The following is a 27,625-nucleotide window of genomic DNA, read 5'->3' on the forward strand; positions in this document are numbered from 1 at the left end:
TGGGAGGCTCCCAGTCTGCTCAAATGATGGCTGAATGGGGCTCTGTTAATTCACACTGCTCCCCCTTCCCAGCTCTGGGACATTCAGCTGAGGTTGCAGGGAAGGCTAATGTCCACGCCCAGTTTTGTGGTGTGTGCCTGTTATTTGAAGCACTTCCGTCACACTGGGTTGTCTGGGGCAGCTCTGGGCTATGGGGCTGGCGATGGGCAGGAGTGTTTCCTGTCCACCAGGATGGTGGCTGTGAGCGGACACCCCCCTTTTCTTGGGAAGTTGTGTTGTTTAGTGAATTTTCTCAGCCACTGGATTATTGCCTTTTGTCTCAGAGCTCTCTTATTTCTGCTCTTGACTTGACGTGCCCAAATTTCAATTCTTTGAAGCTTTCTGTATTGAGCTTCTTAGAGTAATTGTTTTAGAAAAAGCAAAAAGGATTTAAAAAAAAAAAAAAAAAAAAAAAAAAAAAAAAAAAAAACGGCCCTCCTCAGAGATCTAATGGGTTATTAAAATGCTAATAGACAAAGCAACCAGGGCCATTAAGGAAAGGTGCCCTGGGCAGAGAGATCAGCCTTGCTTCAGGATTTGCATATGCGCCTCAAGGCCTGATCTCCGCCCTTCCCCTTTCTGTGTTCACCAGAACTCCAAAAATCCTCTGCTTTTACTTTGGAGCTTCTCGTGTTGTTTTCCTTCTATGCCCGTCTCCTCTCTGCTGGGCTGGCTGCTCTCAGAGTCTCTGGTGTCTGGCCTCAGTCTATCTATGGTTGGAGTTTGAATCAGTAGAATGAGTTTCCGATGAGAGCAGCCACTGCAATTCTCCCTTCTCCTTCCTGGAGCTGACAGCCCCTCCTCCCCCGGGACTGAGCCTGGCAGGGAGGGGCGCGGGTCCCCTGGCCGCAAAAACTTACAGATTTCGGTGATCTCAGCAGTTCCACGTTTTCATGAGTGTTGTATGAAGTATGCCCAAAGACAGATTGCTCTGTGGTGTCCAGTCCACGCAGTTCCTGGCTTTTTACCTACTTTCCTGGAGGAGTAACTAAAACATACAGCTCACCAGACTGCCATCTTGCCCCGCCTCCTCCAAGCACTCTTTGATATATGAGTCTATCACACAGCTCTTTTATGGGCATGGTGTATGGTAGCTGTCATTTTTTTCAGGACAGTGCCAGCTCATTTCAAATTCATTTTTACATGTCCCTTGGCAAGGCCACAGTTTCTGGTAGAATTAATATAATAACTTCACTTCCATGACCTGTTTTTTGTTTTTTTGTTTTTTTTTTTTTAGGCCTCTCTATTCCTTGCCTGATTTCCTAGTTATCCTGGCAACAGCCGTCAAATTGAAATTACAGGAAGTGAAAGGTCTTCCTTGTTTATTACTAAGGAGAAGGGGGAGCTTTGACTCAACTATAGAATCTAACTCTTGGTAACCACAGGGTGGCAGTATTGCTTTCAGCGAGGTTACAGCTCTCTACACCCCTCTATCTCTCATCTCCCACCCCTCCCTCCCCACACCCCCCTTTATAAAATTTTCTACCTACTTCTAGCAAACCAGTTATCAGGTCTTTTTCTTTACTGAGCCTTAAGAAACACCCTCAACTCTCTTAAAAGACTGCATGTAAGTGCAATCTTAAGTCAAGATTATAGCATCTGCTTATTTATTTTACTGGTTATCTGTCAGATTCACCTGGAGCTAGTCCTTGCTATTGGATTATTTCAGGCCCACATATTCGATCACGGAAGCCACTCAACGGACTCTAGAATATTTCTGTTCTTTTGGCAATATCTCCAGAGAACATGTGAAATTATTGCCAACCTTAGAAAGCAAGACCACAAAGAAGGCTGGGCAGTTGCTTCCAAAATCAGGTGTTAGGCAGTGGTTTGGGGGAAGAGGTAAATTACTATTAAAAGATAACATTAAAAGCAGATGCCTGATGGTACTTTTCATTATCTGTAATTCCTAAATGGGATTCCACTGATTCTATGTCATGAATGTGGTTTAGAATAAAAAGGCTGAAAGAGTTGTAAAAGAAGACACCAAAAGAGAAAAATTTGAAAATGACAAAGCAGTGTTAGGCCACCATTTATTAGAGTCATGAGTCATAATGTATTTAAATCACTTTAGAGTACCATTACCCCCACTGTTTTAGAAATATTTCATTTCACCCTTGTTCAAACTGTTCATTTATCCAATGAAAATTTACTGTTCACCTGTCATGGCAAGGGTATTAGGAGGGAGTACAGAAATAAATAAGACACAGCCTTTACCCTCCAAGAAGCCCGCAGTCTATCAGGGTTAATATAACATTTACATAAGTGAAAAGTCATGTTAAGTCATACACGATTTCAGAACAGGGAGAGACTTTTTTCTGGCTTAGATGATTAGGAAGTCTTCAAGAAAGAGACCTAGAATTTTAAAAGGCCAAATTTCATAAGAGGGAGATGAGAGTTAAGGATATTCCGGTCAGAAAATAGTGGAAATAAAGACATAAAGCCAGAAATACAGGTATATTCAGAGAAGGTTGAGCTGCTCCATTTGACAGGAGACTAGGGGACATGGGGTCAGCCTCTATATACCAACTTGCAAATGATTTGATTGACTCATATTAATTCTCCAAAGTTAGATCATGATGATAAGGATTATATTATCATACAGTTTTTCTCAAGATAAAACCTCATCACATTTAAAATGTTCGAATTGAGGACCCCATCTATATTTGCTAATTAAAAAGATAACACCGCATTAGGACTTAAACTGCTGGGAAGAAATGTGTTTGTTTGCTTAATTGTTTTTCATATTTTACACTTAAGAAAGGAAAAAAATAGAGGGTCCCAAACATCTGTCTTTGCTAATCCTATAACAAATACATGGGTCAGTATCATTGAAGTTGGTAGTCCATGGATTAGGAATCTTTCCATATTGATGTAAGGGGAAAGTAAAATTCCTTTCATGTTAATTGGGCATTTTAAAAAGGGAATGCTGCATTTTATTTTTAATGGAGATAATATTTATTAAAGATATATTAGATGTGACTAATCAAATATTCTTTTCCCATCAGCACATCTATCACAAGATTTCAAAACTGTGTATTCATTTGGCTCAGAGGGTTTTTAGCCCAATCTTGCAAAACAATTGCTATTGTAGTATGATTGAGGAGGAAACAGTCTAAATTAGTGAAGAAATGCAGAATATCCACAGTATTAATGAAAGAGGCTAGAATAGCATAGAAAGATGAATGGAATTAAGTAGAATAGAGTCATTACATATAATAAAGAAAAATATTGTTTCATAAATAGTTTTAGCTTTATGTGTGTGTTTCTGTGTGTAAATACACTGGGTTGCTGTGTAAACTATTTCTTACTGTTGGTTGTGATCAATAAAGTTTGAAAACATTATTTTAGAGAAATGCCAATTTATTTCTTTCAACTGTGTACAGTAAGTGGAATTAAACCAAAGGCTGTTGGCCTGGAAGATCTAAGTCCTACCTAGTATTAGTGACTAGATAAGAATGATAAGTACTTAGCATATCATTGATGTAATAAGTGTTTCTAAATGTTTCAAAATTTCTCATCAGAAATTACGCATTCCCAGGAAACCTAAACAAAGAGAAAAGTAAGGATGAGAAGTACTCACTAAAATATTTAAAGCTTTTTGCCTGTTTCCTTTGAATGTTAAGGGAGTTTCCTTTGGTTAAGGGAGTTACAAGGGATAAAATGGGGCGAATGCCCAGAATCTCTCAGTTTATGAAGATCTAACTGGCATCAGCTCATTGTTTCTGTACAGTCAAACCTCTTCCCCCACGAGGGTCTGGTACCAGTCCCATGGTACCAGGCAGTTAGGAAGCACAGGCAGCCAGGAAAAGAAAAGAAAAGGTCAAAATCGTGTGAAATATTGTGATCCTGGGGACAGAGTGGAGCGTGAAGGACACGTCCTTCCAAATACTGAGGCTGAGAACATGGAGAAGGGTCTAGAGGAAAGCTTGAAGCTACCTATGTCGGACAAAGCCAGCAATTTGAAATGTCAGAAGCCCTACTCCACACAAGAAACATCACCCTGAGACCCCCCCCATAACCTGTCTCCAGCCTATCCGAAGGAATCCCTCCATCCCTGTACTCAACTTTTTTACACTGGTGGGATCTGACTGTAGTAACACTCGGGAGCAGCCTTGCTACTGCAAGGTGTGCAGAGCATGTGGTACTCTTGACAAGAACCCCAGTGAGCCAAAATCTCCTTCCTAAACACTTGTCATGAGCTTGCTGTGCCAGTGATTTCCATATCCTTTTTGACAAGAATGGCTGACATTTTCTCTTTAGAACTAGAAAGAACTGGGAATTTCAGCAAAGAAGAGTTAAGTAACTTTTCCTCTTATCCATTGTTTTCAAAGACACACCATCATCACCACCACCCCCAGCCCTAGAGTCATGAATTTTACTACTTAGTGTACTAAGCTAGGCTGTTTGAAATAGACCTACTCTCCTGTCACCCTCCACAATTGTCTTAATGGGAGGCAATTTATGCCTCTGATTTACTGTAGTGCTCACTTGAAGGCATCACGCTCCACAAAGCTTTGACACTTGCCCTTAAAAGTTAATTGGGAGTATCAGGGCAGGAGTGATTGCTAGGGACATTTATTTCCTTTTCGCTGAACAGTAGTGAATCCTTTGATCTTTCCAGGGTAATATTAGGAGCACTTCGATCATTTACTATACTGGTCATGTACTATTCTGTTGCTACCTGCGTTTTAGATTTTCATTACCTTGAAATGATGGCTTTTGAAAAAGATACTGTTTAAAATGCTGTGAAATGTAGATTAGAAAGAAAAAGGTGTGTGTTAAAGTAATCCATTTAAAAATAACTTGAAAATATTTATTCTGTTGGTGTTTCTTTGGATTATATTTCATCTTAAAATGTGAGATAGATGGGCCCTGGGTCAGGGTGAAATGACTTCCCAAGAAGTGACCTTGGGGCCACGTGAGAACTAAGTTCTCCTGACTACCCATCTCTCCCTTACATTGTTCTGTTTGATGAAACATAAGAAATGTCCACCCAACATCTTAAACGTGTTGCTTCTTTTGCATAGTATTTTTTTTAAAAATCCTAATCATTTAATACCATCCAATATGGCTTAGTGGAAAAATCATAGACTTTGTAGCAAGAGAATCCAAAACTGAGCCTTGGATCTCTTCATCTGTACAACAGGAAAAACAGATGCTCTCTCTCACAAGGTTGTGCAGATTAATTGAGGTAACACAGGAACCGCCTAGTGCTGAAGCTGGCACAGAGCTGTGCTCAGAAAATGAGCTCTCACTTAGGAAGTGCAAGCTCTAGACATATTCCTAGAGCAAGGAAGGTTTGTCTCTGCTTTGTTCTTACCTTCCCTCCCTGTTGTTTAGGAGCTGCTGTGGACAGGGACTTGGAGCTTTCGTGTTGCCCGCAGAAGGCCTAGGGTTTTCCAATGCAGTTCATGACAAGATTTCCTTCCATGCTTCATCCCATTCTGTACCTGTTCCGCATCAAAATCAAGGGTCCTTGGACCCATTCTTCAGTTGCCTTGTTAATTGTATAAAGTTCATGAAAATCGTAGTAACCAAAAGTAGGTTGATGTATTACCTTAGAATGTCATGTCTCCAGCTAAAAAGACTTGATCTCACTTAGGACAATTAGTGTACCTCTTACAATCTCCTTGACAGTTTTATTTTCTTACAAATCTTCTCTGCCTTTTTTAGTATGAAGAGTCTTCCCAAAAAAGTATTCAAGGGCAGAGTAAGAATTAAAGGCTCTGGTTTTCTGTATGACATCAATTCTACACCATGAGTCACTCCCAACAAAAAGCTTATCTTTTCTTTGGCTACCTTGCCCTTTTGATTTTTATATTACTTTTTATTTAAAATGTATTTTATTTTAAATAAATGTATTAATTTCTTAAAAAATATATTTTTCAAGTTTTATTTATCATTTTAATAACCAAGGTAATACATGTTCTTTATTGAACATTCCTCCACAGTCTCACTCTCCCTTCCCCATTCCCAAATTTGGGTAATTACTGTCAGCAGTTTGATGTGTATCTTCTCAGAATTTTAATTTTTGCACATGAACCAGTAAGTACTTCCTTGTTTTAAAAGTTTAAAAATCAATTTGTGTTTTTTTTTATCAAAGCAGTGGTTCACAAAGTCAAATAACTAAAACCATATAACAAAAAATAGCACTTGCTTGCCCACTACCCCACCCCAGTCTTAATAGCCAGAAACACACAACTGTCAGTTCCTCTCCAACTCTTAACTCTGGGTTTCTATTATTTCCTCCGTATCTCTAAAAGTTGTGTTTATACCACTATTTATGGCCTTGTCATGTGTACTTCCTTCTACTATGGTGATAAGTAGGGATCATGCTTTCTAATACTCTCCACTCCATTTCCCCTTCCCCCATCCTTTCTACATAATCACAATTTTTTGATAATTCAGTATTTATAATAAAATGACAGTGTAAGTATTGTTCACTGATGAACTAAGTAGTAAACTGATCTTACCTGATATATTAGTCAACTTTTCCCCCACTGGAGTTAATCACTGTCTCACATTTTTCATTTGCTTTATTTTGTGTGTATCTTTAGCTGGTTCTTTACTAATTCACCAACAGATCTGTGAAATCTTTCAATGTATGGTCAACATATCACTTTCCCTTTTTTCTCTTCTTTCTTTCTCTCTTTTTTTCCTGATTGAAGATCTCCCTTCTGGAATGCCTTGTCTTCCTTTTCCAATTGGGATTGGCTGTTGTCTTGGATCTTCCAGTTGTCCTCTTGGGACCTTGCATTACCATCATCCTGGGGGTTCACTTAACTTCTTTCCTGTGTTGAGTTCCCTGTTTCTGGATCCTGTGTTGTCTTCATTCTTGGTGAATTCCCTTATTTTATGAGATCCTATCCTCCTTTAGCTTTCTAAGAATGGATAAAATGGAGATAGTTTTTTAAGTCCATCCATGTCTGAAAATGTCCTTATTCTGCCCTCAGACTTGACTGATATTTTAGCTGGGTGTAGAATTCTCAGATAGAGACTATTCTGAAATACTGTTCCATTGTCTGCCAATGTTCTTTTCTAGAATCCACAGCTCTTTTGTATCCTTATCATTTGTACAGGACCCATTCTTTATGGAAGCTTTGAGGATCTTTTCTTTATCCTAGGTATTCTGAAATTTAGAGATCATGTGCTTTGGTGCAGGTCTTTTTTTTCCCCCTGTCCTTTCTGAGGGCCCTTTAACCTAGAGATTTTAATTATGAAAAGTTTTAATTTAGTATTCATTTAATAATTTCCTCCTCTCCATTTTCTCTGTTTTTTCTTTTTATAGCTTGTTTATAACTGGATGGAAAATTATTGTGATTGATTCATTTTCTCAAGTTTTTGCTCCAATTTTTCATTTATTTTTATTTCCCAACAAATTTCTTCCAAACCATATATATAAATATATATGTGTGTGTGTATATATATATATGTATGTGTGTGTGTGTGTGTGTGTATGTATATATATATATATATATATATATATATATATATATATATTTTTTTTTTTACTTTTGTGGGTTTTTTTTTTAAACATTATGTGCTCTTTTTTTATTCTCCAGCTGTACCTCCTTTTTAAGTCAATATCCTGTTTTTGTTTTGGGAAGTCAATATCTTGTCTCTGAGGATTTTTTTTCTTTTAAAAATATTTTCCATTTCCTGCATTAATCTCTATCTTCTGCTTTCCTCAAAGGTTTGCTATTCCTTGATATTTTACAGTAGTGAGACACTGAAGCTGATTGAAAGGAGCTTACTGTGAAGCATTAAAGCTCACAGTTCTTTGGTAATTGTGTTTATCTCCACTTACTTCATGGTTACTGTTTTCCCATTCTTCTCCCTGCCCCCACTCTAGGCAGTTCTGTGGGTCAGGAGTTGGGGTTTGGGGGAGTGTAAGTTGGCCTGGCCTGGCTGTTCCTCTCATCGATTCTGCTTCCTGAACTGCTGTGAGTTACGGAACCAAACCTCAACTAGGTCTTCCCCACCTCTCCAGGGACCAGGCCAACCTCCAGCCCTCTGTTCTGAGTGAAAGGTTACTTGGGTGTCTCCAGATGTCATTTCCTTACATAAATCTCAACCTAATTGAAATCTGGAAGGATGTTTACCTTTCGGCATCCTTTCTGAGTTCAGTGCAGGTATCACTACGTTTGGCGGATTTTCTTCCAAAACTTTCTTAGCTTTTGTTGTTGTTGTTTCATTTTGTTGGGGTCTCAGGGGACATAATGAAGTAAATATGACTTTGCCTGAAAGTTTCTGAACATTTTCAAATCCAAATTGCCCTTGGCATTTTTTGGAAGTCTTGAGTCATTTTCACTTTTCGCCTTCATTTACTTAACAATTTATTTGAACACCTACTAAGCATACAGCATGGTGCAAATTCTTATAAGTCCATTACATTGTATAATTATCTTTGACTGTATGATTTTCTTCAGTTTTTTTTTTTTCCATTCCATCCTTTAAAATTTTTAGATCATTAGAAAGCTTCCTTTGCAGCCACAATGACTTTTGAAGTTTCCTTCATTTTTTCCTTCATCAGAATGTATTGGATTAAGTTGTCCAAATCATGTCTTTGAGACTTTCAAAACCTTCTAGGGCCAGTGTCACTTTTAGAGACAAATGCTATGGAATTACACAATAGAGTCACATTATAAATGTTTATGAAAGTGTAGTTATAGATACTTATATAGAGAGAGAATGAATAGGAAGAAGAAGAGAAAAAGAGAAAATGTAAACCTTGCAAGAGGCTCTTGGCTGCTTTTCACCCATTGAAAGGATGTGGAGAAATAATGCAGGATAGGAGAAATGGAATGAGTTGTTCTCACAGTTGGCCTCAGTTTCTGCAAGCCTCACCTAGTGTGCGCAGCTCACAGAGCTGAGTGTGAACCTAGAGTGCAGTGATGCTAACTCCATGCAACATGTTCCCTGAATGCAAAACCAAATCTCATCTAGTGCTCTCTAAAGGAACCATAACCTTTCCACCCAGTTTGTATTGGACATATGGCATGACAAGAAGGTCTGTGGTCACCAGTGGGGTACCCTCAAAATAAAGTTTTAAGGGTAAGTTAGACTATGTGTAATTTTTAGCATGCACCCTGATCCTAATTAAATTATGTTCCTAAAGTCAGTGGAAATAGATACATGCATAAGGTCTATATTCTTTTAAGAACCACAACCATTAAGAGCACATGGTCACTGCTTCCCTAAATTCCTTCTACTTTCAGTTCCTCTGGGTAGTTGAGACTTGGATCTGGAACAACAGCTTCCTAATCACTTAACCTTAAGGAAGATGAGCATATATGGGGTAGGAGGGCATATTGGGAATTTTCAGAGGCTCTGCTTCCAGTTGAATGAAACTTAGAAAACCTTAGAAACTTACGGAATACTTGACAATTATGGCACAGATAACCAATCAGAAAAGACAATCAGCCAATCAACATGGACCTTGGCCATAAACTGAAAATTAGCCAGCTTACAGTCCACATCCATCCTCACTAGTTGAACGTAATACTGTCTTGCACTGCCGCTGTGGCAGTTTTGAGATCTATGACGCCCATTTCCCTCATCAGGTCTATTTCAACAATAGAATTATTTCTGGTGACTTCTCTTTTTACCCTTATTCAAATACTCTAGTTTCCAGCACATTTGCACTTGTGAGTTCATAAACTTTTGCACACATTTATATTGTCTGGATACCTGAAGAGTTACTTTTCCTCAAAGTTTTTAAATCAGAGATACCCTTTCATGGCGATCTGCCAACCATGAGCCTTCTCGCTGAATTTCTGTAGTAACGCCCTGTGATAAAATCTTGCATATTGGTGGCCCCAGGCATGGCTTTCCCTGATCCTTACCTAATTATTTTCCCATGAGAATTGCTGGCATTTGCTCATGTGCTTATTGTTCCAAATCTTCCCCCAGGTCTTTCAAAGTTGTCTGCTTTCTTAATGGTACGTGAGTTCTCTCTCCCTGCCCCTCCTTCTGTCACTATAGCAGGAATTGACTTTACATGATTTTAATGTTTTTGTTAGTTGTATTTAAAGGTATTTCTTCATGTTGGGTGCAAAATGTAATTGAGCACTTTATAGTTTTCTTAGGCAGGGTCATTTGAGTCAGCTTACATGCTACTGTGTGAATTGGTTCTACCTACCAGTACATCAGTCAGAGTGGGGACACAGATATATTTAAGCAGACGGTCAGCATTGCTTTAAAAAAGTGCCAGGATCTCATTCTAATGCACTGTCAACATAAAACCACTGGTAATAGAACAAGGATAAAATTAATAATTGAAGCCTACAGATAATACATGCAACCTGAATCTAGCCAGTAGTTTACAAAAATCCCCTTAATCATATGTTTTACTAGATAAGTTAACCAGAGCTGAGTGATTTGAATTTTTCGTGTTTGTTCTCCCTGCCCTCCCCACTCTTGGTCTGTCAGTCACCTGGAGCAACAGAGAATCAAAGCAGGGACAGAGTAAATCCACACAGAGATTATTATTATTATTAAGCTCTCATTAACTAAGGATTTTTGTAGAATTATTTTTTTAAGTTTCCTTAAAATGGCATGAAAACTCTTCATCTTCAAATGAGGTCCATGTAATAATAATTTTGTCAGTTTAAAATGCCAGCTGTATGGTCTTAAAACATCTGGAAAGGCATTTTGACAAATGTGCAACATCTGGCAGATCTAATCTCTGCCCCAACATTAAAAATTGAAGCAAATGAATTAAAACATTGCTTCTGTTTCTTATGTTTCATCTTCTGTGCTGTGGAAGCAACAACAAAAATGGATGCTTTTCCTAAAGAAAGGGAAAATAAATTTAGGAACTAAATATCTAATCAGGAATTATGAGAAAAGACAATTGGGGGGAAATTAAGGCTGAAAAATAATACAGCCAATTTATAGGGGAAGCAATCTTATTTTTCCTTGTATTTCCACATGTGTGCTTATTCATACATCATAAATTCTCTGTATATAAATTATAAGGAAATACTCTCAAACATAAATATACAAAAAAATTGTCACTGTTGCTTATGATTCAAATAGCTGTGATAATCATTTAGCTACTTTATAGCTGTGTTACATTAATAACTTGCTATTATCAGTCCCCGCCCCTAGGAAATAGACATCATAATAGTACCTACCACTCAGAGTTATTGTGATAATTAGATGTTGTCATTCACCAAGAGTCAGCCAAATGCAGCCCACCATCTCTTCTTGTACAGCTTGCAAGCTAAGAATGGTTTTTACATGTTTAAATGGTTGGGAAAAAAATCAAAATAACAATATTTCATGGCACACTGAAATTATATGAAATTCAAATTTCTGTGTGCAACAAAAGAAGTTTTATTGGAATACAGCCACGCTTATTTGTTTATGTATTTATTGCCCATGGTTGCTTTCCTGCTACATCAGCAGAGACAGTACGCCCTACAAAGCCTGAAGTATTTACTCTCTGGCCCTTTCTAGAACAGCTTGTCAAACTTTTTTATCCACCAAAGTACTTCGAACAATGTATGGTCTATATTAGCACTAAAGAAATTAGTTATTATCATTGACATTCAACTTTATGTAAAATAAACAGTAACATTCTTAAAGCCAAAGAGACATTTTAGAGTCCGAAATGTGTCATCATGTATTGTTCCTGAAAATAAGACGGCGAAAGAGAAGAAGAAAAAAAAGCCTGTTACTTATATGACAAATTGTTATTGTTTAAAAATGTAATGTAGCCTTAGGAGTATAATGCACCAAGCTCATTGTACAGGATATAATACCAAGCTCATTGTACAGAATATTTTATGTATTCTTTATGGGAAAGCTTTCAAGTCAACAGGGTACACTTCCTTTCTCCTTAATTTTCTTATTATTTGATCAATTTATCTGCTTACTGCTGCCCTTCAGTTCCAAACTTACTAATTCCCTAACTTAATTCCCCATTTTTATCTAGTGTCTGATCTTTCTCAATGGGAATTCAAGCCATATGTTCTATTTTTGGAGGGTGAAAGAAGAAGGAAGAAAAGACTTAGAAACCAAGAGTTACTGAATGGAAAGAATTTTGGTTTGTATGTGATTCATGGACACATCAGTTCAAGTGGTGCCCCAATGAACAGGGCTCAAAAATGCAATGCACACGGGTCATTTGAGCTTATCTCTGCACATAAGGCAAACCAAATTCTCCCACTGATAGCACCCTATCATGTTGGCCAAAGAATTGACAACCACGTGTTTGAGGGCCAAACTGATCCATCCATTAAAAAAAAAAAAACAACTTTGAGGTAAAAAACGGAAATATTATCTAGAATTGTTTTAGGTTGTTTGATCTAAGCCCTGTTTTCCCCAGACTTAATCCTTCCTAACAATGCACCAGGAGTTTGTTCTGATTCAGAACTGATGTGTGTTTGTGTAAATAGATTATGTCTGTCTTGGACCTTTGGCTACTCAGGGTTTCCTTACTTGGTTGTATCATCCAAACCTGTTTTCTTTTTTATCCTTTACCTTTACATCTCCAAAGTCTCCAGCAGTTTGGCCAAGTGACTGTTCATCAACTATAGAACAAAAAAGGAGACAAGTGAAACAAAAGCTGACTTTCAAACACACTTTGCACCTTGGCAACAGCTCTAATAAAACTTGCAAAATGCTTTTTCAGGTTTGGCTATGTCCTTTGTTCAACAAGCTAGCTAGTACAAGAAACTGAGTTGTCTTTATAAGGAAAAGACCTATTGGGAAACAGAAAATTGATTTTTGTAATGAAGTAGAACTCTTTTTTAAGTTAGGAAAGACTGAATAGAGTACATACAAATCTATAATAAAACTTTAAGAGCAAAAGACATGAGCAGACAATTCACTAGAGAAAATAGTACAGGTTAGCAAATATATTGGAAAATGTTCACCCTCACTGATATTCAAAGAAATGCAAACCAAAACAGTAAGCTATCACTTTTTCACCTTATTTGTCATTTGATATGTCATTTCATGTCACATGTATTTGATATGGAAAGCAATTTTTGAAAGGGTAGAAGCCTGTGCTCAGGAGGGAACAGTAAAATGAGCAAGTTCATACATCTCTAGAGGATGCGTAAGTTAGATCACTCCGTGTAGAAAGCTGTTTGATAGTCTGTTATCAAGAGCCTTTAAAATTCATCACACACTTTGACATACTGTTACAAGGTAAATTTTAACTATGAATTATACACAAAATTGCAAATTATGGCACTATTTATAATAGTGCAGAAAACACAATATTTTACAACAGGGGTATAGTTAGACTCACAATAACTTTGAAAAGCAATTCAAATATTTTTGAATTCTAAAACAGAAAAATGCTGAGGATATAATGTTGAACAAAATACCTGACAAAATTTTATACACAGGATGATTACAATCATGTAAAACTACACTGTCCAAATTAATTGAAATTTAAATTAAGTAAAATTAAAAAAATCAGTCCCTCGGTTGCATTAGCCACATTTCCAGTGCTCAGTAGCCAAATGCAAATAGAGACTACTGAATTAGCCAGCACAGACACAAGAATGATTTTCCATCATCTCAGAAAGTTCTTTTAGACAACACTGATATAAAACAACCCCAGAAATTGTTCATAGTTCAAAGCCTGGAAGAAAATAAAGTAAAAGTTAATAAAAACCGATAGTTTTATGTTGGCAATATGACCATGAGATTTTTTTTTCCTTTTTCTTACTTTTTTATTTGTCGAATTTTCTGCCATGAGCATATATAAATTTTATAATGGAAAAATCATTGAACTTTATTTTAAGTAATTAAAAAATGCGGCAAATGAATACAGGGTAGCTTGTGTAAAACCACCTAAAATGTACTTTCTATAGTTCTTTTTGTTGCTGTTAATATTCAGGTTGGATCAGAATTTCAGAAACTCAGGTCCTTAGAGAATGGGGTGCTTTTGAATTAGCACTCACTTTAGGAGGAGTTTGCACATAACTACTTAGAGAAGCAAATTTGTTCTAAATGCTTCAAATTGAATTAAAACCAACCATAGTATATTTACCTTATTTCAAAGTTTCCATACTGACATTTCTTCAATTCTCTGTTCTTCACAATTCCAAATGTGTGGATTATTGATTGGTGGGGTGCTTTGGCTCTAACTTGTACCCTGGAGCCAACATTAAATACTGTGTTTTATCAGTGATGCTCAAGGAAAAGAAGAATCATTAATATCTATGGGAATAATTGTTTTTTTTTCCTTCTTTGTTGTCTGCTTTGAGTTCATCTGTGCCAGGTTCTGGCTAAATCTAGCAAAGAGATACTAAGCAGACCTCAGTGAATGAGCTGTGTTCCTGCAAGAAAATGACCTAGGATGGGATGGGAACACATGCTTATTCAGCCAACTCATGCCTTTGAACTCCTTGGCACAGTGCTAAGATCCCTGAGGGTCCAAAGTTGCCACCCACTCAAGTATCGGCCACATTCCATAGCTTTGTCTAGTTGTTTCCTTGGCTCTTTTGATGGCTGGCTCAGTGCAACACCCGTGGTCAGTTGGTTGGTTGTTGCTGAAATATTATTGTATGTAAAGGGGGACATAACCCAAGTAGTTTATAATAGATTGGAATGCTGTTATTGTTTTGTCTAAATCTATATCTTAATCATTCAAAAATTTATTAGTCTTTTCCAATTAGCCCCAATGGAATCAAAGAAATTATAGCCATCTGTTTGGAGGAGTTTGAAATGTGGGAAGAACTCGTCACCAGTTCTGGTCATCAGCTGGAAGAAATGCCCACTGTGCCAGCTAGTTTTCTGGCTCCTCGATATATAGTAGGAGAGAGAGCAGTCACCATGAAAGGGACCTGGATTTTTACGCTTGTAAGTGAGATAGAGCAATATTAAAAGGATGGGAGGCCCTTTTGCTCTGGTGTAAGACCATGAAACTTCACATCAGAGAACAAGATGGTGGCAATCTCTTCAAGCCAGTAGTGGATCTGCCCCGAGATAATGACAGAATTGTGTCTGTAAAGGCAAAGTCGGATGATGGAGTACAGGAAAAAGAAGGGGAAGAAGAATGGAAATGTCACTGTAGTGAATAGTAAAGACATTAAACACTGAATCCTGACTCAGTACGTGAGGAGTGTTATGAGGAAAGAGAAGGACTTCATGTATGTAAGTTAAGGGATTGACTTTGAATCACTGTCACGTAAACCTAAAGTAGGTAGGGTGTGGAGCAGAGGGTAATTTCTAAGTGGAAAGATCAATCTGCTGGGATTGGTTGGTGAAAGATCGCTTGATCTGAAAGGAGTCTGTTACTTGATCACTTGACTGAACTGAAAAGTACTCCAGAAAAGTATTCAAGCCAATAGTCCTGTCTTTGCTAGTTCTACAGCTGTGGGCCTCCATGTCAGAAAATGTTTCTTCCTGTCGTTCAGCTTGTAGTTCTCTGCTCTCCTTAGTCTGAGGATGGGTGATCGTGGTTCTTTCTACCGTCCCCTTTTCCTCCTCCTCTCTTCAACTCCAGCACACTGATTTGCACCAGTTCGCTTTACAGGGTCTTGGTCTGTGATCTCATCCCATTGCCTAGAAACCTTCAATCTGGGTAATAGGCAAATATGTTCTATTTCTTTGCTTCCCTAAACATCCTGTGTAGGTAGGATACATTTATACACATGCAGAAATTATAATATTTAAACCTTCGGAAGCCACCTTCAAGCCCAGAGAGTATGCCAAGTTTGATCTGAAAAAAAATCTCCTGCCCCCTGACTTGCAAAAGCTAAGAAAATTATGGAGGAAATAATATCTGTGCAGCTGAGTTTGCCGTCGCTGTTACTTCCCATCCTGTTGTCTGATTTGGATAGCAGAAGTGGGATGGTTAGGAAGATATCTTTAATTATTTCTCATTCCAACCATTCCATTTGTATATTGTATCTGTTGTTTTCTTGGTTGCTGTGGGGTTGAGAGTATTGAGAGAAAGCAAAAGCATTTTTAGAGATTTCAAGGATACTCCCCCTTTAACAGCTAGAGAATCTTAAAGGGAAACTCTCTAAGTGAGTGAAATTAGCAGAAAACTGGATGATTATCCAGTTTCTTATAAAGCAAATATATCTGGATTTGAAATCATGGGTAGATTAACTTTGTACAGTTTCCAGAGAATGGAAACGTTTCACTGGATTCACAGTTTTGCCAAAGATTTGATAAAAGGGAAGTTGCCTCACCAAGAGATTCTCTTGTAGCAACATTGAAATCAGAATTGGCAGTTACCACTGAAGCTACTGTGTGCTTCAGTTCTTAACTAGGTACTTAGCATGCATCCGCTCCTTCTGCCTTCATAAACCCTTAGAGGTGGGTTGCAGTATCCCCCCTGAAAGATATGAGAAATCCAGGGCTCAGAGAGGTTCAGACACTTGCCCAAGGTCACACAAAGCATTTGAAGCAGAGCCTTGTGTCAAACCAGGGTCTCTGGTCCTCACCACTGGGCAACACTGCCACATCAGCATGTTGCTCCCTTTGCCAGCTTATCTGCAGCGTATTCTCAGACACCAGACTCGCCTTTTCTCCTCCTCACATCATAGCACCCCACCCACCCCACCACCACCACACCCGGCTACAGGAGCTTGGCACAGGATGTGTTTTGAATTCTGTGTATTTTGAATTCTCCTAGTGTTGACATTAGATAGGACACATAACAATGTGATCCTGCTGGAGATACAAAGTCAAACACACCAAGCTTTTTCCTAAATAACCTAGGGAGGAAAGAAATATGCAGAAGACCAGGCTTGCAAATTTTTTTTTTCCTATAAGTCTTTGCAGTAATTTGCCTTTTAGATTGCTGCATTTATTTACTTGGTAGACTTGGGTAAGTGAAATCAATACTTGAGAAGAATGTTCTCCTAAGTCCTTGTCAGGAAATTGAAGTTTTCAAATTGTTCAGTGTTTGAAAAGCTACAAATGATCATTTTGATTTAAATGTCACATCATCATTACATAAAAAGCAAGTTAACCAGCCCTGCTCTTTAAAATAATAATGACCGTTAATAAGGTCTTTCATAAGATCTTTCTTTAATAAGTTACACCTGAGAAGAAATAGTAAAGCTTTTCATGGTAATTAAGCATGAACAGTGGCGTTTTAAATGTAGTCTTATATGAATTCTGGGGCATAAAATCCCTGTATGATCTCGTTTCCTTGATCAATTCCAGAAGCAAAATGGTACCTGGTGTGAGCACTTTTCATCATGTGCAGTGTGTGAAAGGAAGTGCTGGCAGCTGCTAGGCATTAAAATTAAGTGTGTGTGTGTGTATGTGTGCAGGCTGCAGGTACTGTCTTTCCCTGTAACCCTGAGGATCTGGGTTGAAACATATTGTAAGGTGTTGTATAAAATGTGTGGTTTTCCCTCCTGCCGTTATTTCAGTCCACTCTGTGCCTTTGTGTCTAGACCTCACACGTTCAAGTCGAGTGCATGGGTTTAGCCGTCTTTTTCTAGCAGAAAGCTTGGGCAACACAGAATCACAGCCCCATGACCACTGTCTGGCATTGGCTAGCAAGTTTGTGGATCAAGCAGGCCCTCTGTGTCTGTCCGAAAATAAAGGGCACCCCCATGGCCCACAAAGGCCGTAAAACCTGATTCCTTTCAGGGTCCACCTACTTCGAGTGATAACTGAAAACAACTGACAGATCAGACACTCCGGGATAGGGTGATTCAACATTCTGCATGTTTATTTCTTCAGCGTCTAGTTTTGCATTTGAGGGCTACATTCTAGATCTCATGGGGAATGTAAAAAATGCAATTTATCAAAAAGTTGATGGGAAGAAAATATCAACAGAGAGAGGCAGGGCTTGAGTAACTTGTATCACATAAAACAATCAAGGGTCTTGTTCTAAACTGTATTTCGTATGCTAAGAAAATAAGTGAGAAGAACATTTATTTATCCGCAAAATAACGAGGAGTTGCAAAAGTAATTAAAATGGATGTTCAAATCTCTGGTTTAATGCTGACCTTTGACGAAGGGAAGTAGGACTTGGCAGAAAGAAATAGGGAAAGAGGGCCCAAGGAGCAGGACTTGGAGACAGATATGAAGCTCTGTCCCCTTTAAGCCCTTTGGTGATTTTTTGTGCAGAGATTTGTGCCAGGCCACTGTGTGAAGAAAGCCAGCTTCCATTTGGGGTCTTGGACCATCTCCACTGGGTCTGGCCTCTGGGGGAGGTTTTGCACACTAGCCAAAAGGAAGGCCTCTTACCTCCAGGCAAATACTTGCATCTCCCTGTGCTTGGCTTGCCTGCTACCCAGCATTGGAAACAAGCAGGCACTGCAGAGAGGACAAGTTGTTTAAGGAGCAACTGAGGCTGGAGCACCCCTGTTCTTCATAGAACTTAGCATGTTTGCACCATCCCCTGCCCCCACTCTAAGATGCAAATGAGGAGGAAATGTTTTGCATATCAACACTGAGAATTTCGTGTGTCATGCACAAATTATAGAGACCAGATACCTTGGTGTGACCCATTTTATGCAGAATTTACACAGTTCTCTTGAAAGGGTCTTGGGTTTAAATTCTTCCAGTTTCTGCTTTGCTTTGCTTTGCTTTGCTTTCCCTTCCTTTCCTCCTTGTAATCTCTAATTCATCTGTTTGGATTTAATTCAAAATGACCTTTTATTTTAAGTCTTTCCTGCCTGCTCCTCCCCACCACCTCAACCCCCCAAGCAAACCTTCCCTTCCTGGTGACCCTGACCTCCTTTATTTCTCTCTTACTCATTTATAGCCTGTCGTCTTCATGACATGGTCAGTGCCTCCAACACACTTTCATCCCCAGTATTTAGCAAACCCTCAACACTCAATGATGGGCAAACTAGCAACAGGTCATTGAGTGCTGGGGGCACGAGGGCTCGGGGAAAGAGTGCTCGATCTGAACCTTGAAGGGTAGCGAGTGGGAAGAGCATTCCAGGCCATGGTCAAAAGTGCAGCCACATGTGGCAATGGAGCCCCTTTATCTGGGGAGGGCAGCCTTTGTGTAGAGTTCAGATTGAAAATGTGCCCTGGGATCAGACCAAGCCAAACTGTGAGCACCAGACTGAGGAACTGACCCTGTAGGCTGGGTCAGTCACTCATGTTTTAGCAGGGGATTTGGATTAAAAAAAAAAAAAAAAAAGCATTTTCTGGAGATTAATAGGAGATCTTGAGAACTGATTGGAGTGTTAAAAGATTAGAGGTGGCATGAGCCCTCTCCGATGGCTTGCACAGGGCTTTTTCTGATGACCTAGCAAGGGAGGACACCCAGTGGTCACGCCACTCCAATTGTGATTTCAGAGTGGGCCCCGGAGACTGGGATGAAAGCTTCCTTCCCTGGCTCCATCCCGTGGGAGGAGTGACTTCCCTGATGGATGAGGGCTGAGTGGGTCTGCAATTTACTGCGGCCAGGACGTGTGCCCACACAGACTGGCCTGGCCCTGAGCTGCACAGCCTGTCCTCAGGCTCCAAGGCCTGTTTGCTCTTCCCTTAGTATGGAACAGGGACTGAGCAGGCCCAACTTCTGGCAGGCCCACCTGGTCTCTGCTGAGCAATTTCAGCTTTCTCACTTGCAACACAGGTATGTGTCAGGTCCACCCTTCACTGGGAGGATGGTTATGCCCAGTTCAGTAGAAGTGGGGATGACGAGGAGTCAGAAGCCTCTTTGGGCCTCAGTTACAGGCCAGGCCCAGCCACACAGCTGAAAATCAGCCCTGAGATTGGGATAAAAAAGCCTTTTCTAGTGTCCTCCTAGACTCCTTCTGTACATTTCCATCTGGTTAAAACCTCAAGAGAAGGGGGATATGGTTAGCACTCCTCGAAAACTGCCTTTAAATCTATCTTCGGTGGTGGACTAAGCCTCATTGCCGTTCTAACATCAGCCGTACATGTCTCGCACGTTGTTTTGTTTTCTTGCTTGAGACCTCATGCCCTGGCAAATGGAAGAATATTGTTGAAAAGCAAGTGTCACAGAATCTCCTGGGACAGGCTGCTTTCTCATAGATTTCAGTTTCACTGCGGAAAGTAGATTATGCCACATGCTCTGCACATTCCATTACCTTGTGAGGCATCATGAACATCTCATTTCTTTTCCTATGAGGATTTAGCACAGGTGGTTTGATATACGGAGAGTATCTGTTTATAAATATTCTCCATGGGGGGAAGAAAGCCTAAAGTCATCTTAATTGGGAAAAACAAACAGAAAGGAGCTGGCAATATTAGATTTTTGTCCACGTGCACATCTTATCATGTAAATGGCATAGAGAATAGCCTTCGTTCTTTGTTCTTTGTTGTCCCTAGCTCAGCAGGCTGTCTACTCCTTCCAGCTCAAACGTGTGGTCAGCCTCACCTGGGAACTTGTTAGAAATGCTAAGCCTCAGATCCCACCCCCTACTGAATCAGAATCCCTTCTTTAACAAGATTCCAGGGGATTCATAAGTGCATTCAGGTTTGAAAAGCACAGCTCCAGCTCAGTGTTTCCCAACTTTTAGTGTGCACCAGAATCACCTGGAGGGCTTGTCAAAAGATCCCTGGGCCCCATCTTCAGAGTGTCAGTCTGGTAGGTCTAGTTGAAGGCCCGTGATGCTGAGGCTGCCAGCTGTCTGCCACTTTGAGTAGCCCTGCTTTCTGAGTTTCCCCTAAATGGGAAGCTCAAGCCGCAGTCTACTCAACCCCTTGTCCAGTCCACACAGAACATGGTAAATGGGGAAGGGTCCAAGAGCGGCCCCAAACTACCTAATGGGCAGAACTTTAGTGTGACCAGGTCAGTCAAGGGCTGTGCCTCCAAGGGACAGAGTGGCCACCAAGGGACCTGGGCAAGTCATTCCTGGGACACAGTGGTGGACTCAGTGTGACATCTCCTGGCCACTGTCCTAGAGACTGGCACGAGGTCCCCTCCCAGCAGACCCCATCCCTATCCCCGGCCCAGGCCCAGCAGCTTGGGGGCTCCAGTCCAGTCCTGAAACTCTTAATTAGAGAGACCTCAGGTGCCTCCTTCACTTCCTTCTGTATAACCCGAAGTGACAACCCCCTAGACCCTGTTTTCTGTCTTTGCCCAGGGTCTAGCTGCCTGACCTTCAAGGATTTCAAACACAAATTGGGCCACTCCACTTGGGAGCCCTTCTGGAGAATGCTAAGCATAATGACATGTATTTCTCATGGGGGCTCATCATTTGATGCCATGGTGTCCACACCTACCCTTTAGATAGGGCTTCTTTGAAGATGACAGTGAGACTTTGTTAGCATTTCTCTAGCTGTAAATAAAAAGAGAAAAAAAAAGTTAACCTCCACCAGGGATGTCACTATCTAATTAACCTTCTTGGGATTCTTTTTTTTTCTTTTTAAGTCCTTTCAGTTCTTATTAAGGTCTTTGCTTTTCTTCAGCCCTGATATTTTAAACCTATAAAATCTCAAGCTACTACACATCATTTCCCAGTGAATATTGTTTCCAGAGCTTAACAATTTTACCACTGGCCAGGTAAAATTTAACCAAGTAAAAAGTATGTGGAGAGTAAAGATACTATTTTTAATGAGTGTTCATGTCATTTCTAAAAAAGAAAAATGTATGAAGTGAAATAAATATTGTCCCTTCTTCCATGAAATGATCTTTCAATGTATCACCCCCACATGTTTCATCAGTATTTCATTATCTAAGCAACTATAGACATTGAATTAAAAGGCCAAGATTATTGACTATTGGCTCTACCGGGTTTGGTAAAGACCTGCTTTTGAAAAGCATCTGCCTTTTCAACTTGATTTGGATTGGCATACTTGTCAGAAGAAAAAAGTAAGACACATTCAGGATCTAAAAAATTGCACTTGCCGAGCTGAGTTTCCCAAAGGTTTCCTGGAACAGTGGTTGAAAGCTTCTGCCCTGGGAAACTTAGGGAACATTGATCTTCCGGAAGGCAAAAGCTGAGCAGCAGCTGTCACTGCTGGACCCTCCCAGTCTTCATGATCATCCCTCCACCATCATTCATTCGTTCCCTTGTTTAAGTGTTGGGGGTAATGTATCGTGGTATATCAATTGGAAGTATTTTATATAAGAAGAAACAGAAAAACCCACCTCAAACTAGCTTAAAATTAACAAAGGATATCTACTCAGTGATGTACTAAAAAGTCCAGAGACATGACCAATTTCAGGCATGGTTTGACCAAGCAGCTAAAAGGATCTGAGCAGGAGCTGGTTTCTTTTCTTTTCTTTTTTCATTTTCTCAGCTTAGCTTTATCGGTGTTGGCTCTTGACCCACAGGCATCCCCCTTGTGGGTTCAGGATGGCTGCTAGAAGATCCTGGGCTGCATGATTCCTCTCTCACATTCTTCCTGAAAGCCAGTTTCTCTGTTCCAGAGTTCCCAGCAAAAGTCTTGCGGCTAATTGGACCAGTTGAGTAAGGCGCTTGGCTGAATGGGATGATCTGATTGGCTTGGGCCTGGAATCAGAGCCCAGCCCTTAACCAGACTTCTTGGCAGGGGATTGGGATGCTCTGGCCCAAACCCCCAGCCACCCGTTAGCAGTGAGGTGGGCTCAATTCTGTGCAGACTCTTCCACTGCCCCGAACTTGGGCCTAACTCGTAGATCTAAGCAAGGGGACTGGGAAGTATAGTCTGGCTGTGTGTCCAGAAAGAAGTGTCTCCATGCACCATGCCTTTTGTATCCTCAGGGAAAAGAGAATTCCCTAACTGTGCTGTCTTATCTGTGACCTGAGGGTAGGAATGACTTAGAGAGGAGAGTATGTGGGGGAGCAAGAACTGATAGGAGATAGATATGGAAGAGGCTGATGCTCTTGAGCTTTTGACTGATGAGTACATTTTTTGACAGGAGTGATTTGACTCATGTTAGAGCCTCAGTTATCATCTTCATTTAAAAGAACAAACTGGCGAATTTCCTTAAGGATCCATTTAGGTTTTCTGTTACCAAGGTGGTATGAAAGTATGGCCGCAGGTGAGAAAACTCATGAATGCTGATGATGCAAAATATTACATTTATCTCCAAATAATTAAAAGGTGTATCTCCACGATTCTATATGAAAATTATAGTGAGCCATAGGGATAAAGTGTGCTCTGATGAACAGGAAATGTATGATCTAAATATTTTTCCATGCTTTTGCTTATCAAGGAATATACAAAGTAGTAAAGTAGTGGTAGTACTCATAGTAAATAGTAATAATTATAGAAATGTAGATGTGCTTTGGGCAAAGAATGAAGACACTTTGTATAATTGTTTAAAATAGAATTCATGGTGAATCCCCAAATAAACACACTTAAGAAAACTCAAATGGAGCCTGGAATTTAATTCTTTATTCAGATCTTAAGTATCAAGTCACTAGTGAATAATTTTGGGTGGAAATCTATGACAATGTGCCAGGTAAGACATGATTCTATAGGCTTTGGTTATTTTCTCTTTTAACTTTAAGACTTATTTCAGCAGATCATATTTATAATCATTATTCTCTTCTGCATGTCAACTTGAGAGCTTGCATAATGGAAAGAGCCAATATGTGTCATGAATCACTTGCATATAAATCCTGATAAAAGCTATTATAGCCCAACCCAAGGGTACAGAAATTGGATGCAGACAGAAGATGGGTTGGACTTAAGAAATGAAGACAATTCACAGATTGAGTAACCACATAATTCACTCCTTGTCTTTCTATTTATTTTTTTTTTCAGAACCGAATGGAGGAAAGCAAAGCACTCTTTAGAACAATTATCACATATCCCTGGTTCCAGAATTCCTCGGTTATTCTGTTCTTAAACAAAAAAGATCTTCTGGAGGAGAAAATTATGTATTCCCACCTAGTTGACTACTTCCCAGAATATGATGGTAAGTCAGCACTCCTCGGAACAGCCCAGTAGCTGGGGGAACTTTTTGCCTCCCAACATGGATGCAAGAGCTAACACGTAACGGAGCACCCGTGTAGCCTGTGCTCTCAGAAGCCTCCGTGTTGTGGTTGATGTTTGCCCTGTCCTTTAATGACCCCAAGCCTTTCATTCCCTAATAAAGCTGAAAGTTATAGAAAAACAAAACAGCTTCTCATAGGTCTTGAAATAGCCATATCAGAAGAGAGAACAATCCAATAATTTTGACCAACTGTATATTAATCATCTTATTTCCCTTATCTTCCTTTCACTTGATTATAATCTGTCTCTGTCTTGGGGAGAAAACATGGTATTGTTTTCTGATGTGATCTGATGTCTGTCTCCCCAGTTCTGACACTTCCTATCTGTAGACCCATGATCAAGTCTCTTAACTTCTCTAGGCCTTAGGACCAAACTCGTCGGATCGGGGTTTTTTTGTAGACTATAATAGATAACACGTGTGACATTTAGCCTGATGCCTGACACATAGTGAATTTCAGGGAATATTAGCTTTTCTTGGGCCTCATTGCCCAAGATTCCTACAGCAGTTAGAATCTGTAGCACCCACTTCAGTACTGGTACTTTGCATTGTTCACAAGATTCTTATAAAGGAATCGTATCTTCCCAACTAGATTGTAAAATCCTAAAGAACAGAACCCCAACCCATTCTAAGTAATACTTACTGATTGCTTGGTAGTAAAGTGCATTCACACCCAGCCGTGCTAAAGAAGTAAAAGAGTCATAGCCATTGTCCTATAAGAGTTTGTTACAGGATAAACACATATCCACTCCCCATCCCCTACAGACTTGAGTCTAAATTAGAGGGGCTAAGTATGGCCAGCAGGTCTGATTTTATAAATAAAGTTTTATTGGTACACAGCCACACTCTTTGGTTTGTGTATTGTTTATGGCTGCTTTTGTGCTACCACAACAGAGTTAAGTAGTTATACAGAGACCGTATGGCCCTCAGAGCTGAAAATATTTACAATTTGGCCTTTTAGGGAGAAAGTTTGCTGAACCCTGGTCTAGATAGCAGGTGGTTAAGAGCACAAGCTTGGAACATCTCAAAGTTCCAGCTCTGCCACTTACTGAATGTGTTATGCTATACAAGTTTACTTACTCAGTTTTCTTGTTGAGTGAAAAAGAATGGAATGAAATCACACCTGTAAAGCACTCAGCACACCACCTGACACAGATGAGCGCACACACACCCACAAAGCACCCGCGATGGAGGTGCGTGTAAGCAGTTTTAAGTTACATTATCAACATACAGTACCCACGATGGATATCAGTTCAACAATGATTTCCTACTTCTAAAATCTCCCACCAAAGGGAATTACTTTAAAAATCTAAGATTACATTTGACTTCATAGTTTTCCATGAAGAGACAAACACATCAGGGATCGAGTTTCTCATCTTCTCATCCCACATGCTTTGGTAAGTGCTGGCTTGTGGGTAGGGATGTGTTACATGTTTAATGAACTGATGTTCCCTTCTTAAATACATACAAGATTCTAAAGGTCGGTAAACTGAAAATATAATGTTTGGGGATATTATTGTGCATTAGAAATAGTACCCTAGTTTAGTTAGCAAGGTGTACACTCCTCTCCCCAAGCAAGTACCTTACTGTTCTTTTAAAAACAAACACTTTCTAGCCTAAACAGGGTTTTCTCTTTTACTCCTTTTAATTCACCACTCACCTCAAACCAAGCCAGGATGCCTGAGACTGTATTCCTCTGTTCCTGAGGACACTATGGAGGGCAGTAACTGCAGGTAGAGTTAGCTTGTTTCCCAGAACAGGAGACTAGTTCTTCCCACACAGGAACTGCATAAACTAGATGGGCACAAAGCATCTGATTTAGGCCTAAGCACGTGCTTGCCACACACACCTAGAAAGAGAGACTTTTTTTAATTTTTCTCAGAACTCGGTGAAAATCAGAGGATGTAAAATGACCACATTAGACATAACACCCCATCTTGCAGACCAGTAAGTTTTTATAATGTGGTTGCATAAGGGAAGTGTAAAGGATATCAAAAACCTCTGCAGTTTTCACAACACAAACTCTGACTCCAGCTGTAAATACTGCAGGAACTCAATCCAGTTCCTTTCTGACTCTTAACTACCTGGTCAGGCCAGACCCCACAGGTTAGGGGCCATCCTCTACAAGTCTGCCCTTCAGGCACCAGTCGCAAGTTTGGGGGCCCAGGCCACCAATTCTTCTGACCAACTGGCTACAAATTCAGGTGTTTCCTACCACCCCTTTGGGTTAGAAAATTTGCTAGAATGACTCACAGAATTCGCTGAAAGTGCTATACTTACGTAGAGTGATTCAGAACATAACACCATCCTGGCACAGTGATGTATCTTCTCAATCATTAAGGCTCACCAGATCTTCAAGTGTCCTGGGTTTATTTGGGGTTCCATTATGTAAGCCTGATTGATGGAATCGGTGCCTATGTGATTGAGCTCAATCTCCAGTCCCCCTCCCCTTCCAGAGGTCGGGGAGGTGGGCTGATATGACTTGGCCCAAAGCTCCCCCCACCACCAATCTCATGGTCAGTCTTCCTGGTGGGGCCAACCCCCACCCTAAGACTGCAGGTGTGGCATATGGCTAGCCCCTCCTTGTCATCTGATTAGCATAGGGTCCCGGGCCCACCATAAAGAACAAAAGATGGAAGACTCCAGTTCAGAGGTTGCTTCCCCAGGGACTGAGAACAAAGCCCAGTTTTTCATTATGCCACAGGAGGACAGAGAATGGCTGTGGTACAGTCTACCCCACAGAGCTTAAACCCACTGAGACTCAGCTACTCAGCTGCAGGAAACATACCCCCACTACATGCTGGTTGATTTTGCTGCAACAAAGATTGTTTTCTGCAACGAGTATTGTTTTTTTCTCTTTGTCACATCTTCCTAATCTCTTTACGTATTTGATTTGTGCAATAATTTCCGCAAACTCCACATCACTATGAGCACTTTCCTTCCAACAGGTACCCATTGTTAATGTCTTAAAATTTGGAAATGTTTTTTACTGTTTGTCTCCCTCAATGTACACATAATGCACAAGGAAATTTGACTTTTGAAAAAGAAAAAAAGACACTAATTTTGTTCTTTTCAAATCAAACCTGTCATTTTAAGAGACTTGAAGCCCTTGAAAGATGAGCTAAGACTGAGAAAAATCAAAGCCCACTCTGCAGCAACATTTTTATAATAAACATGTTTATAGTATTATAAATTTCACACTTCCACATTTCTGCACTTAAAAGGTCTTAATCATAATGAATGCCATTTCTGTATTTCTTTTCTGGAAGGGAAATTACCATTTCCCCATGAACTTGAATTGCAAAATTGTTCATAGAGGATTATGGAATTTTGTTCCTGCTATGATGGCTACAATGATTTCTTTCTTTGTAGTTTATGTTTATTCAAATAATATAATTTATGCTTAAAAACAGCACACTCCAAGTGTTCTTCAGTGAACTTGAGTATAGTTCTGATAGTGTTTAGGGTGAAAGAGAAAAAAGTACCCCCTTCTTTCCCAAACAGGGTAAGTGCAAAATCATATAGACATTCATCCAGAAGCTAGAAATTTACTGTTCTTTTATGAAAACAAGAGCCTTCTTCATCTCTTCATCTCTTAACAATCTGTCAGTCTCTGGTTTTAAATATATTTTTATTACTGCTGTGGAATTAGTAAATTAACAACAGTACCTTGAAAAAGATAGGACATTGAATTCATATTTATGTATTATTGTTAATTGTGGCACTTTTTGATTC

At 39.7% G+C, this 27,625-nt stretch overlaps 1 protein-coding gene across 1 annotated transcript in view; it reads left to right on the forward strand.

The window, feature by feature from the left end:
• GNAQ (G protein subunit alpha q) overlaps nt 1-27,625 on the forward strand; it is a 307,686-nt gene that overhangs the window by 273,276 nt on the left and 6,785 nt on the right. Inside the window, exon 6 of the mRNA XM_037798660.1 lies at nt 23,662-23,815. Coding sequence (XP_037654588.1) covers nt 23,662-23,815 — 154 coding nt within the window. The remainder of the gene's footprint in view (nt 1-23,661; nt 23,816-27,625) is intronic.

The sequence above is a fragment of the Choloepus didactylus genome, chromosome 10, assembly GCF_015220235.1.
Source record: "Choloepus didactylus isolate mChoDid1 chromosome 10, mChoDid1.pri, whole genome shotgun sequence".
Lineage (NCBI taxonomy): Eukaryota > Metazoa > Chordata > Mammalia > Pilosa > Megalonychidae > Choloepus > Choloepus didactylus.